Raw genomic sequence first — 13,463 nt, 5'->3', positions numbered from 1 at the left:
TTGTCCAGTTGATGGATTTAAACTTCATCTTTTGTTATGGATCAGACCTGGACGACTGACAGTTTACACAGACATTTCAAACTTCTCATAAAAAACATTAAACACAGAAAGAGTCAAAGAGCTTTCTTTATTCAAACGCTCAGGTGCATGTTACAGACCAATGGGAACGGCCGATTCAGAGCTCTGCGCTGTGATTGGGCGAGGGGCAAGAAGTGTGGGGCAGGGACAGGAAGTGGAGCAGGATTTGTAGTTTTTGTAGTTTTTAGAAGCATTTGCGGTGGACAATGGATGGACCCGCCTCGTCGTACTCCTGTTTACTGATCCACATCTGCTGGAACGTGGACAGAGATGCCAAAATGGAGCCGCCGATCCAGACAGAGTACTTCCTCTCAGGAGGAGCGATGATCTACGAGAGAGGAAAAGAGAACTGAGTCAGAACAGATGATCTGTGTGACAACAGACAAGAATAAAACTGTTTCAGAACTAGGACTAAACCAGGGTCAGAGCCAGGACTAAATCAGGGCTAAACCAGACCCAAAACAAGGTCAGAACCAGGATAAATCAGGACTAAACCAGCGACGTCATCAGAGCTTTATTCTGTGCCATGTGCCCAGTGCTGCTCAAGCTCCTTTGGCTCCCTCGGAAAGATTTTTGCTATTTTGAACTGAATGAACACCATTTCCTGTCATCTTTATGTTCTCTCAACCAATCTAGCATTTACCTTGACTGAGCTGCCTGGGTACTTCTGTCTTTTTGCTCTGTCTTAGCTCTGTGTTAGCTCTGTGTTAGCTCTGTGTTAGCTCTGTGTTAGCTCTGTGTTAGCTCTGCCTAAGCTCTGCCTAAGCTCTGTCTTCGCTCTGTCTTCGCTCTGTCTTCGCTCTGTCTTCGCTCTGTCTTCGCTCTGTCTTCGCTCTGTCTTCGCTCTGTCTTCGCTCTGTCTTCGCTCTGTCTTCGCTCTGTCTTAGCTCTGTGTTAGCTCTGTGTTAGCTCTGTGTTAGCTCTGTGTTAGCTCTGTGTTAGCATGTTACCTTTATCTTCATGGTGCTGGGGGCTAACGCGGTGATCTCCTTCTGCATGCGGTCGGCGATTCCCGGGTACATGGTGGTGCCACCTGACAAAACGTTGTTGGCGTAAAGATCTTTTCGAATGTCGATGTCACACTTCATGATGCTGTTGTACGTCGTCTCGTGGATCCCAGCGGACTCCATCCCTGAAAAGTACCACAAATACTTTAAATACTACTACTACTACTACTACTACTACTACTACTACTACTACTACTACTACTACTACTTTTTTTTTTTTTTAATTTTAAAATACAAAAAAAAATACTACTACTACTACTGCTGCTGCTGCTGCAAACTCCATACCTGAAACATACCACAATACTTCAAATACTTCTACTAATACTGCAAATCCTACTGCAGACTCCATCCTTACAGAGTACCACAAATACTTCAAATATGCTTCAAATACTACTACAACTGCCAGCCCTAAAGAATACTTCAAATACTGCTACTACTGCTGCAGACTCCATCCCTGAAAAGTTCAACAAATACGTTAAATACTACTAATACTACTGCTACTACAGACTCCATCCCTGAGAAATATTAGAAAAATACTGCAAATACCATTACTACTACTACTATTGTTGCTGCTGCTGCTGACCCCAAACCTGAAACATACCACAATACTTCAAATACTTCTACTAATACTACAAATCCTACTGCAGACTCCATCCTTACAGAGTACCACAAATACTTCAAATATGCTTCAAATACTACCACTGCTGCCAACCCTAAAGAATACTTCAAATACTACTACTACTGCAGACTCCAGACTTGAAAAGAACCACATACACTTCAAATACTACTACTACCACTACTACCACTGCCCTCCCGATGTTCTCCTCTGTGTCAGATGCCCTCCCCGTGCGTCAGATGCCCTTCCCGTGCGTCAGATGCCCTCCCCGTGCGTCAGATGCCCTCCCCGTGCGTCAGATGCCCTCCCGTGCGTCAGATGCCCTCCCCGTGTATCGTCTGTATCAGTTGTCCTCTCGTACCGATGAAGGAGGGCTGGAAGAGCGTCTCGGGGCATCTGAAGCGTTCGTTGCCGATGGTGATGACCTGTCCGTCGGGGAGTTCGTAGCTTTTCTCCAAAGACGAGGACGTGGCGGCGGTGCCCATCTCGTTCTCAAAGTCCAACGCCACGTAACACAGCTTCTCCTTAATGTCCCTCACGATTTCACGCTCCGCTGTGACAGAAGAGCAGAGTTAATCTTTAGAGAGGAGGTATTTTACTTTTATTTTACACTTAACATGTTTATCTGAGATCACTAGATTACTCAGACATGCATGGATGACATCTAAAACCTCTTCAGGCGTGTTTTTGATGAAGGAACAATGTTATAACTTGACCTCTGCATAGTTAAAGTTTCATTTGGGGGGGAAAATCAACTCGGCGTCATTGAAAGTGTTAAAATAAAGGTTTATGTCTTTCATTAAAGCAGCAAAATATGAAAAGTTCAAAATTTGTCTTTATTAGAACACAGAGAAACATCCCTCCTGATCTCATGCTCCGCTGGGACAGAAAGCGGAGAAAACTGGGTCAGAACCAGGACTGAAGTTTAGGGCAGACGTCTCTGTGTCTGTGTGAGTGTGAGAAAAAAATGCTGAAAAGTTTGGGGAAAAATACAAAACTTTAGAGGAAAAAAATGCTGAAAATTTTTGGAAAAAATATAAAACTTTAGAGAAAAAAATGCTGAAAAATATTGGAAAAAATACAAAACTTTAGAGGAAAAAATGCTGAAAAATATTGGAAAAAATACAAAACTTTAGAGGAAAAAAATGCTGAAAAATATTGGAAAAAATACAAAACTTTAGAGAAAAAATGCTGAAAAATATTGGAAAAAAATACAAAACTTTAGGGGAAAAAAATGCTGAAAAAGGTGGAAAAAATACAAAACTTTAGAGGAAAAAATGCTGAAAAATGTGGAAAAAATACATAAAATGAAAAATTGATTAAAAAAAATTGAGGGAGAAATTTGTTAAAAATAAGGGTGTGAATGTGAGTAATGGAGGTGGGAGGAGCCTGAGTCTTAGGAGCAGCTGTGAGGCAGTGCTTGGGCTCCTGCTCTTCACCCAGATCAGGTCTCCTCTGGGTTTGTTTTGGTCATTTTTTACCTGTGGCTGGGATCAGGTTTCTCTGGGTCTTATGTATGGTGATATTGAGGTGACACTTTTGTCCTGAGGGCTGTTACTCACCTCACACTGCCCTGACACAGGATCTGACTGAGCTGCACTGACACACTGAGTTTTTCTGTTTTTATTGTATTTTACTGCTCAATGTTTTGGTGATGTTTACGTTATGTTTAAGTGATGTTTTGGTGACTTTACCTGTGGTCACAAAGCTGTAGCCTCTCTCGGTCAGGATCTTCATCAGGTAGTCGGTCAGGTCACGTCCTGCCAGGTCCAGCCTCATGATGGCGTGAGGGAGAGCGTAGCCTTCGTAGATCGGGACATTATGGGTCACTCCATCTCCACTGTCGAGGACGATACCTGAAAAGAGACGAGACCACGGATAAGACGAGGACTAAGTTTTAGACCTGGTTTAAACCCGGTTCTTCTCTGACCTGTGGTGCGTCCAGAGGCGTAAAGCGACAGCACCGCCTGGATGGCCACGTACATGGCCGGAACATTGAAGGTCTCAAACATGATCTGAAACAAAACAAACAGAAAAACATGACTCTGCTGAGCGTGTGTGTGCTCAGTGTCATAGTCTGTATATTTTCAAAGGACTGAGGCAGTGTCATCCACAGAGTTCAGCTCCAAATGAAGCTCATTGAGGCTAACAGTCAAAGTCATATTTGATTCAGATCATCAGGAGAGAGGTGTTTGACTGTAACGATGTTCACTTCCTGTTTGGAACATGGAGACTAGTGGGACATAAATGTCATGAGCCGTACAGGCCGTGGTGTCACGTCACTCAAATGTTTAAAATCACATGTCCACAGTCAATTTGCCATGTGTCGTCTTGTCATGGGCACATGCAGTAGTTGTAGTACTACAGTACTTTATACTTGTAGTGTCCTCTTCTCTCTGTTGGCTTTGGGGTACTTTACACTACTTACAGGGGTGCACCTGTGTTTGCAGTACTTACCTGTGTCATTTTCTCTCTGTTGGCTTTGGGGTTGAGCGGTGCCTCGGTCAGCAGAGTGGGGTGCTCCTCAGGGGCCACGCGCAGCTCGTTATAAAACGAGTGATGCCAAATCTGAAACACACAACACACAGAGAGAGGTGATATCTGAAACACACAACACAACACAGAAACAACAGAAACAACACAACACAGGTCTGAGACACAGAGAGGTGATGTCTGAAACACACAACACAGAAACAACATAACACAGAAACAACACAACGCAGAAACAACACAACACAGAAACAACACAACACAGAAACAACACAACACAGAAACAACACAAAAACAACACAGAAACAACACAACACAGGTCTGAGACACAGAGAGGTGATGTCTGAAACACACAACACAGAAACAACACAACACAGAAACAACACAACGCAGAAACAACACAACACAGAAACAACACAACACAGAAACAACACAAAAACAACACAGAAACAACACAACACAGAAACAACACAGAAACAACACAACACAGAAACAACACAAAAACAACACAGAAACAACACAACACAGAAACAACACAGAAACAACACAACACAGAAACAACACAAAAACAACACAGAAACAACACAACACAGAAACAACACAACACAGGTCTGAGACAGAGAGAGGTGATGTTTGAAACACACAACACAACACAGAAACAACACAAAAACAACACAGAAACAACACAACACAGAAACAACACAACACAGCTCTGAGACAGAGGTGATGGGGTGGTGCTTGTATCTGGTCCAGGTCGTTCCAGTTGGTGATGATGTTAGTAGTATTTTCAGTATAAGTAGTAGTAGTAGTTGTAGTAGTAGTTGTAGTTAGTCTTCAGCTTCAAGTCCTCAAAATGACGTACTGCAAACAGCTTGTACTTTTGCAATGGATATGATTTTTAAACAAACTTGTACTACTTGAAAAAGTCATGGTAATAAATTTAGTATGTGACAATATCCAAATCTCACAGTACAATAATTACTGCAATACTTTGTAGAGGAACAGAAGTGTAGATACGCTGCTGATCATTACAGTCATAATCCAAACAATGAAGATTTAAAAGTGCTTAATTATCATTTCTTCCTGTAAAATGAAACACTGAAAGTATCAGCCGTAGTTAATTAGAGAAGTCACAGGGTCCAAGTCCAAGTCACAACCTGTAGGACTCCACCTCCGGTATCTGCAGTTGGTGATGATGTTAGTAGCAGTAGTAGTAACAGTATTTGCAGTAGTAGTATTTGTAGTATTTGTACCTTCTCCATGTCGTCCCAGTTGGTGATGATGCCGTGTTCGATGGGATATTTGAGCGTCAAGATTCCTCTTTTACTTTGAGCCTCGTCTCCAACGTAACTGTCCTTCTGCCCCATGCCCACCATCACACCCTGAGGAGAAACCGGGTCAGAACCAGGACTAAACCAGGACTAAACCAGGACTGAACCAGGACTAAACCACCATCACACCCCTGAGGAGAAACAGGGTCAGAACCAGGACTAAACCAGGACTAAACCAGGACTAAACCAGGACTAAACCAGGACTAAACCACCATCACACCCTGAGGAGAAACAGGGTCAGAACCAGGACTAAACCAGGACTAAACCAGGACTGAACCAGGACTAAACCACCATCACACCCTGAGGAGAAACAGGGTCAGAACCAGGACTAAACCAGGACAAAAACCAGGACTGAACCAGGACTAAACCACCATCACACCCTGAGGAGAAACAGGGTCAGAACCAGGATTAAACCAGGACTAAACCAGGACTAAACCAGGACTAAACCAGGACTGAACCAGGACTAAACCACCATCACACCTTGAGGAGAAACAGGGTCAGAACCAGGACTAAACCAGGACTAAACCAGGACTAAACCAGGACTAAACCAGGACTGAACCAGGACTAAACCACCATCACACCCTGAGGAGAAACAGGGTCAGAACCAGGACTAAACCAGGACTAAACCAGGACTAAACCAGGACTAAACCACCATCACACCCTGAGGAGAAACCGGGTCAGAACCAGGACTAAACCAGGACTAAACCAGGACTAAACCAGGACTAAACCAGGACTGAACCAGGACTAAACCAGGACTGAACCAGGACTAAACCAGGATTAAAACAGGATTTAACCACTATCACATCCTGAGGAGAAACCAGGTGAGAACCAGATCTAAACCCGGACTAAACAGGGGTCTCTCTGACCTGGTGTCTGGGTCTAAACCTGGTCTAAACCCGGTCTAAAGGGGGTCTTTTGTGTCTCTGACCTGGTGCCGGGGTCGTCCCACAATGGAGGGGAACACGGCTCTTGGGGCGTCGTCTCCGGCGAATCCGGCCTTACACAGACCAGAGCCATTATCGCAGACCAGCGCCGTGCTCTCCTCCTCGTCACACATCTTCAATAAAAGGGATAAACCGGGACTAGAACAGGACTAAAGGAGGAATAAAACGGGTCTGGGACCAGGGACCAGGACTAAAGCGGGACGGGATCAGGACTGGGACTACACCAGGGCCGGATCACTGTGGAGAGAGACAGAGAGACAGATTCAGTACAACTGAGGGAAAAAGATGTACAGATGGAAAATATATGGATCAGAGAGAGCGAGAACTGGACCAGGGTCTAGACCAGGGATGCACGAATCCAGTTTTTTCAGATCCAAGACCAGTTCCGATACTGTAGGTTTAAGTATCTGCTGATCCCCGACATCAGCGATACCAGAGACACTGAAAACAACTTTTATGTAAAACAAAACTGATCCAGATGTGATTTATCCTCAAGTAATTACAGAACAACTTTGTTGAAATAAAAGTTCAAGCATTTTGATATTTTCTGCTACTGTATTGAATCAGTGCATCTTTACTCTGGACCAGGGTCTGGACCAGGGTCTGGACCAGGGTCTGGACCAGGGTCTGGACCAGGGTCTGGACCAGGGTCTGGACCAGGGTCTGGACCAGGGTCTGGACCGGTCTCCAGCACAGCTCATTCACTCTTCCTCTCTCTCTCTCCATCCTTTCTTCCCTCTTTATTCCCCTCTCCCCCTCCCTTTATCTCTCTATTTCTCCTAACCCCCCTCCCCTAGTGCCCCTGCCTCTCTCGCTCTCACCCTCCTCCTCTGCCTCCCTGTCCCCCTCCCGCCCCTCTCTCTCTCCCTCCCTGTCCCGCTCCCTCCCTCCTCCCCCCCTCTCTCTGTCTCTCCCTCTGTTGTGTCTCATTCCTGCTCCTTATTTGGGTGCAGACATGAGGAGCTGCTCTGGTTCTGCTCAGGTCCATATTTGGAGATGTTTCTTTTTCTGTAGAAACATCTCCGTCTCCTCTGAGCCGTAAACGTCCCCTCTGCCCCTACTCCCTCTGTCCCTCTGTCTCCCTCTGCCCACCTGCCCCTCTATGTGTGTCCCCCGTGTCCCCCGTGTCCTCCCTGTGTCCCATCCACCGAAGGGGTTAAACCTGCAAGAACCGGGACAAAGATCAGAGCTAGGATCCTTCAGCTAGGAGTACCTCGCTGGGGGATTATTGTGCAGGTTTTGGGGGTGATGGGAGAGAGCAGGACGTCCAAACAACCCCCACCCCCCAAATACTTACATATTTCTACTTTCTGCTGTTTTTAAACTGTGGAATGTCCCCGCTGTGGGAAATCGAAGCTTCTCTTATCTTCAAAATTCATTATTCAAGACCAAATACATGGCTTTTATTCTGTTTGTCCCCCCTCCCTCCCCGAAACAGTTTAGTTCAGATGCCCTCCCACGTGGTTCTGAAGTCTGATTGGACAGAAAACTGATATTATATTCTGTAAATGCAGTAAAAAAACGGTGCATGGAGGTAGAGTTTTTAGCACGTGGTTCGACTCCCAGGCCTTTCTGTGTGGAGTTTGCACGTTCTCCCTGCGTCTCTGGGGGCTTCCTGATTCCCTGCATCAACCCAAAACGTGCACAACAGGTCATGTCCTCACGCTGAGGTACTCCAGACCGAGACAAGCTCAAGATCTGGAGATGGGTCCTGCTCCTGACAGGTTCAACCCAGAGACACTGAAGGACGGGACAAATGCAGAGACACGTTTCCCTCATGGGGGATCAATAAACTGTGACTTATCTTAAATGTATTTGTGGGTCTTCAGTACTTTCTCTGTGCCATCAGTTCTCACATAGTTTACCAAACATGGACAACATCAGTACATCTACTACTGCAAATACTACTGCTCCTACTACTACTACTACTGCTGCTACTGCTATTAATACTACTACTACTGGACAATAATTAAACCAGGACTAGAGAAGAACTAACGCAGGACTGAACCAGAACTGAAATATATAACTAAACTCGAGCTGGTCAAGAACTAAACGAGATTTAAAAACAGGACCTAATCCAGATCCACACCGGTGAGATAATCCCAGGTGTAAACATCACGTACTACTACTACTACTACAACTAACACAACTACTACTACTGCAGACCTGTGTATGTCGCCCAGAGGTCCAGTGATGATCTTGTTTCAGTCTTTTTTCTAAACAAAAGCAGTGAAATTCTGAAACTGATTGAGCTGGAGATGTGTTTTGTAAGGTTTGGGTGATGGGAGAGAGCAGAACACCCAAAGGACACCCAAAGGACACCCAAAGGACACCCAAAGCACGCCAAACCCAAAGATGCCAGTGAAACATTTCAACTCTGACTCAGTGAACATCCTCATTAATCTTAATCTGATTTGAAGTCTGTTTAATCTGTAAATGTGTAAAATGATGTGGATTGTAAAACTGATAAAGGCAGAACACTCAAATAATCCAATAACACGTGAATAAAAGAGCATTTTAAGTGTTCAAGTCTGAGCTCTCAATGTGACGGAGGAAATGCAGTGCACGGTTTTATATAAACATGACATATATAAACAGATAAATCCAGACAACTCAGTGTGAGACGGGATCTGTCTAAAAAATACATCAGTCCTACTATAAACACACATATGATGAAGTCACGAGCACCAAAGTCTGATTTCTACTGGTTTGAGACTTTAAATGAAATGCAAACAACAAAATGTCACGTATAATTAAAAAAATTGAAAATACATAAATACATTTGTCCCTACATAAACATGATAAACAGATATTAAAGTCACAGTACTCAGAGTGAGGAATGTTAAAGCTAAAGAGAGGACTCACCTCGAGGAGCAGGTCAGAGGAGTGGACCAAGCTCAGAACTTCACGTCCATAAAACCAAGTCTGGGGCCGGTCCCGAGTCTGGTCCAACTTCTCCAAAGATGGGCACCAAGGAACACAGCACCTTATAGGGCAGGAGGGAAGAGAGCAGCCAATCAGAGAGCAGGAGAGAGGAGAGGAGCCAATCAGAGAGCAGGGCACCAGGGAACACAGCACCTTATAGGGCAGGAGGGAGGAGAGCAGCCAATCAGAGAGCAGGAGAGAGGAGAGGAGCCAATCAGAGAGCAGGAGAGAGGAGAGCAGCCAATCAGAGAGGAGGAGAGAGAAGAAGAGACAATCAGAGAGGAAGACAGAGGAAACAAGACAATTAGAGACAAGGAGAGAGGAGAGGAGCCAATCAGAGAGGAGGAGAGAGGAAACAAGACAATCAGAGACCAGGAAAGAGGAGAGCGACCAATCAGAGGGCAGGAGAGAAAAGAGGAGCCAATCAGAGAGGAGGAGAGAGCAGACAAGCCAATCAGAGAGGAGGAGGCAGGTGCGGAGCCAATCAAAGAGCAGAATACCAGGGAACACAGTGCCTTGGAGGGCAGGAGGGCAGTGAGCAACCAATCAGAGAGCAGGACTGAAGAGAGAGACCTATCAGAAGATAGGACAGAGGAGCCAATCAGAGAAGAGGACAAAGGAGACAAGCCAATCAGAGCACAGGGCACCAGGGAACTTAGCACCTTATAGGGCAGGAGGAAGGAGAGGAGCCAATCAGAGAGCAGGAGAGAGGAGAGGAGCCAATCAGAGAGCAGAGGGACTGCTGTACCAGGAAGTGTTGAAGCTCCTGTATTCTTCATTATTGGAGATAAATATCTATATGTGATGGAGCCTGAGACCAGAGAAGGATTTTAAAAACTCAGAGAAGCTCCACCTGATGACATCACCAGGTGTAATTGTTTCATTCACACATAACATGTGTGAATGAAACAAAACACAACTCTGGCAATGTTTCAGGGGAGGATACTACATGAGAACAAGGTTAAAGCTCCACTGCGGGACATTTCATCACATTAGAACAGTATTACAGAAAGTTAATAAAAGATTTCAATCTAAATCCTGTAAGTGCAGACATTACCCTAGTTTGGTCCTGGTCCTGGTTTAGTCCTGGTCCTCATCCTGATTTAGTTCCAGTCTGGGACCTAGTCTAGTCCTGGTCTAGTGCTGGTCCTGGTCTAGTACTCTGGACTGTGGTGCTACAGAGGTTTATGTCTTAGTCCTGGCGACGGTCCTGGTCTAATCCTGGTTTTAGTCTAGTCCCAGTCCTGGTCCTGGTCCGGTCTGTGCTGTTAAAAAGGATAATGTCCCAGTCTCGTCTTGGTCCTGGTTTAATCCCGGTCCCTGTCTAGTCCTGGTCCCAGTCTAGTCCCAGTCTTATTTTAGTCCTGGTCCTGGACTAGCCCTGGTCCCGGTCTAGTCCTGATCCCGGCCTAGTCCTGGTCTAGTCGCAGTCCTGGTCCTGGTCCGGACTGTGATGTTAAAAAGGGTAATGACCTGGTCTTAGTCTTGAGTCTTGGTTTGGTCTCAGTCCCAGTCTCGTCTTGGTCCTGGTTTAATCCCGGTCCCATTCTAGTCCTGGTCCTGGTCTAGTCCTGGTCCTGTTCTTCTCTCTGGTCTGTGGTGTTAGACAGGTTAATGTCCTGATCTAGTTTTGGTCCTGATCCAGTCTTGGTCCTGGTCTAGTCTTGGTCCTGGTCTAGTCTTGGTCCTGGTCTAGTCTTGGTCCTGATCTAGTCTTGGGCCTGGTCTAGTCTTGGTCCTGATCTAGTCTTGGTCCTGGTCTAGTCCTGGAATGTGGTATTACAGAGGTGACTGTGCAGTTGTTGATTGACTGAAAGTCTTAAACAGCTGAGAATGAAAAACACACAGGTCCCTGAACGCACCAAGGTCAAGACCAGACCAGGACTAGACCAGGACCAAAACTAGAGACCAGAGACCAGGACCAGGAACCAAGTCCAAGTCTGGTCCAGATCTGAAAGTATTTACAACCAAAGCATCAAAACTAGGACTAAACCAGGACTAAACCAGGACTAAACCAGGACTGAACCAGGGCTAAATCAGGACTAAATCAGGACTAAACAAGGACTAAACCAGGACTGAGCCAGGGCTAAAGCAGGACTAAATCAGGACTAAGCCAGAACTAGACCAAGTCTAACAGGACCCTCCTCTGTTGGTGGACGACACTTGGTCCATAAAAGGAAAAAGTCGAGACTTAAACATCAGAACAGACACTCTCCAAAAAAGGACACTCCACTATCTACAAATACTACTACTACTACTACTACTACTACTACTACTACTACTACTACTACTACTACTACTACTACTACAAGACTACTACTAGTATTCCAATACTGATAACTATAATATTACAACTATTGCTCCTTACTACAAGTACAGAATAACAGTACACTCTGTAATACTTATGTTGTGACTGGGCTCGTGTCACTATCACTGCTACTGCCATACTACTACTACTACTGCTGCTACTACTACTACTACTACTGCTGCTACTACTACTACTACTACTGCTGCTGCTGCTACTATTACTACTACTGCTGCTGCTACTACTACTACTATTGCTGCTGCTACTACTACCACTACTGCTGCTACTACTACTACTACTACTACTGCTGTTGCTGCTACTACTACTACTACTGCTGCTGCTACTACTACTACTACTACTACTACTGCTGCTGCTGCTACTACTACTACTGCACACAGTACTACAGAGGGTGGACATCTTACAGTATTTCAGTTCTAGTCCAAATCTGAGCCACTGGTCTTGTCCTACACAGACCAGGGACTAACTCTGGTCTCAGGTAAGATTTTAAACAGGATTAAACCTGGACTAAACCAGGACTAAACCAGGACTGAACCAGAACTGAACCAGAACTGAACCAGGACTGAACCAGGACTGAACCAGGACTGAACCAGGACTGAACCGAAACTAAACCAGGACTGAACCAGGACTGAACCGAAACTAAACCAGGACTGAACCAGGACTAAACCTGGACTGAACTAGGACTAAACCAGGACTAAACAAGGACTGAACCAGGACTAAACAAGGACTGAACCAAAACTGAAGAAGAACTAAAGCAGGACTGAACCAGGACTAAACTAGGAGTAAACCAAGACTAAACCAGGACTAAACCAGAACTAAACTAGGACTAAACCAGGACTAAACCAGGACTAAACCGGAACTAAACTAGGACTAAACCAGGAGTAATCCCGGACTAAACTAGGACTAAACCCGGACTAAACTAGGACTAAACCAGGACTAAACCGGAACTAAACTAGGACTAAACCAGGACTGAACCAGGACTAAACCAGGACTGAACCAGGACTGAACCAGGACTAAACCGGAACTAAACTAGGACTAAACCAGGACTAAACCGGAACTAAACTAGGACTAAACCAGGAATAAACCAGGACTGAACCAGGACTAAACCAGGACTAAACCGGAACTAAACTAGGACTAAACCAGGAGTAAACCAGGACTGAACCAGGACTGAACCAGGACTAAACCAGGACTAAACCGGAACTAAACTAGGACTAAACCAGGAGTAATCCCGGACTAAACTAGGACTAAACCCGGACTAAACTAGGACTAAACCAGGACTAAACCGGAACTAAACTAGGACTAAACCAGGACTAAACCGGAACTAAACTAGGACTAAACCAGGAATAAACCAGAACTGAACCAGGACTAAACCAAGACTAAACCGGAACTAAACTAGGACTAAACTAGGACTAAACCCGGACTAAACTAGGACTAAACCAAGACTAAACCAGGTCTGAATCAGATCTGAGTGTGACCTAAAATGGAAACAAGAGGAGTGAGCTGTGATTGGCCCAAAATATAAACAATTCACTCTCACATGCACGCTCACACATGCACGCTCACACTCACACACGTGCACACTCTCATATGCACGCTCAGAGGAATGTGAGAGGAGACAGAGGGCGCCCCCTGTGGGACATTCTGTAAATGCACTGACATGTTTATGGAGATGGATGTTTCTCTCCTGCTTCTGTCCTCTCTCTTTTTTCCATCTCTCTCTTTCTCTTCCCTTCTTACCTCCTCCTCCCT

General features: G+C 45.2%; 1 protein-coding gene across 1 annotated transcript; it reads right to left on the bottom strand.

Annotated features, from left to right (window-relative positions):
* Positions 1–108: 108 nt before the first annotated feature.
* Positions 109–9,420, bottom strand: acta2 (actin alpha 2, smooth muscle). Its single transcript, XM_033984195.2, has 9 exons — positions 9,332–9,420; positions 6,451–6,703; positions 5,445–5,573; positions 4,159–4,269; positions 3,632–3,716; positions 3,396–3,557; positions 2,063–2,254; positions 1,029–1,210; positions 109–406 (listed from the first exon to the last, which is right to left on the bottom strand). Exons 2-9 carry the CDS (start codon positions 6,577–6,579, stop codon positions 263–265), a joined length of 1,134 nt encoding a protein of 377 aa, XP_033840086.1. The 5' UTR covers positions 6,580–6,703; positions 9,332–9,420; the 3' UTR covers positions 109–262.
* Between the last annotated feature and the right edge of the window lie 4,043 nt (positions 9,421–13,463).

The sequence above is a fragment of the Periophthalmus magnuspinnatus genome, chromosome 19 (assembly GCF_009829125.3).
Source record: "Periophthalmus magnuspinnatus isolate fPerMag1 chromosome 19, fPerMag1.2.pri, whole genome shotgun sequence".
Lineage (NCBI taxonomy): Eukaryota > Metazoa > Chordata > Actinopteri > Gobiiformes > Gobiidae > Periophthalmus > Periophthalmus magnuspinnatus.
Note: the sequence above shows the minus strand (reverse complement) of the source record. Positions and strands in the feature narration are given on the sequence as shown.

What these genes read in the sequence shown, in the direction of transcription:
- acta2 (XM_033984195.2), bottom strand. Translation starts at nt 6,579, where the DNA reads ATGTGTGACGAGGAGGAGAGCACGGCGCTGGTCTGCGATAATGGCTCT. An exon ending in ACTGGGACGACATGGAGAAG is followed by an intron (nt 4,270 to 5,444) that starts GTACAAATACTA and finishes TGTGTGTTTCAG; the next exon opens with ATTTGGCATCACTCGTTTTA. An exon ending in CTTCCAGCCCTCCTTCATCG is followed by an intron (nt 1,211 to 2,062) that starts GTACGAGAGGAC and finishes GGTACTTTTCAG; the next exon opens with GGATGGAGTCCGCTGGGATC.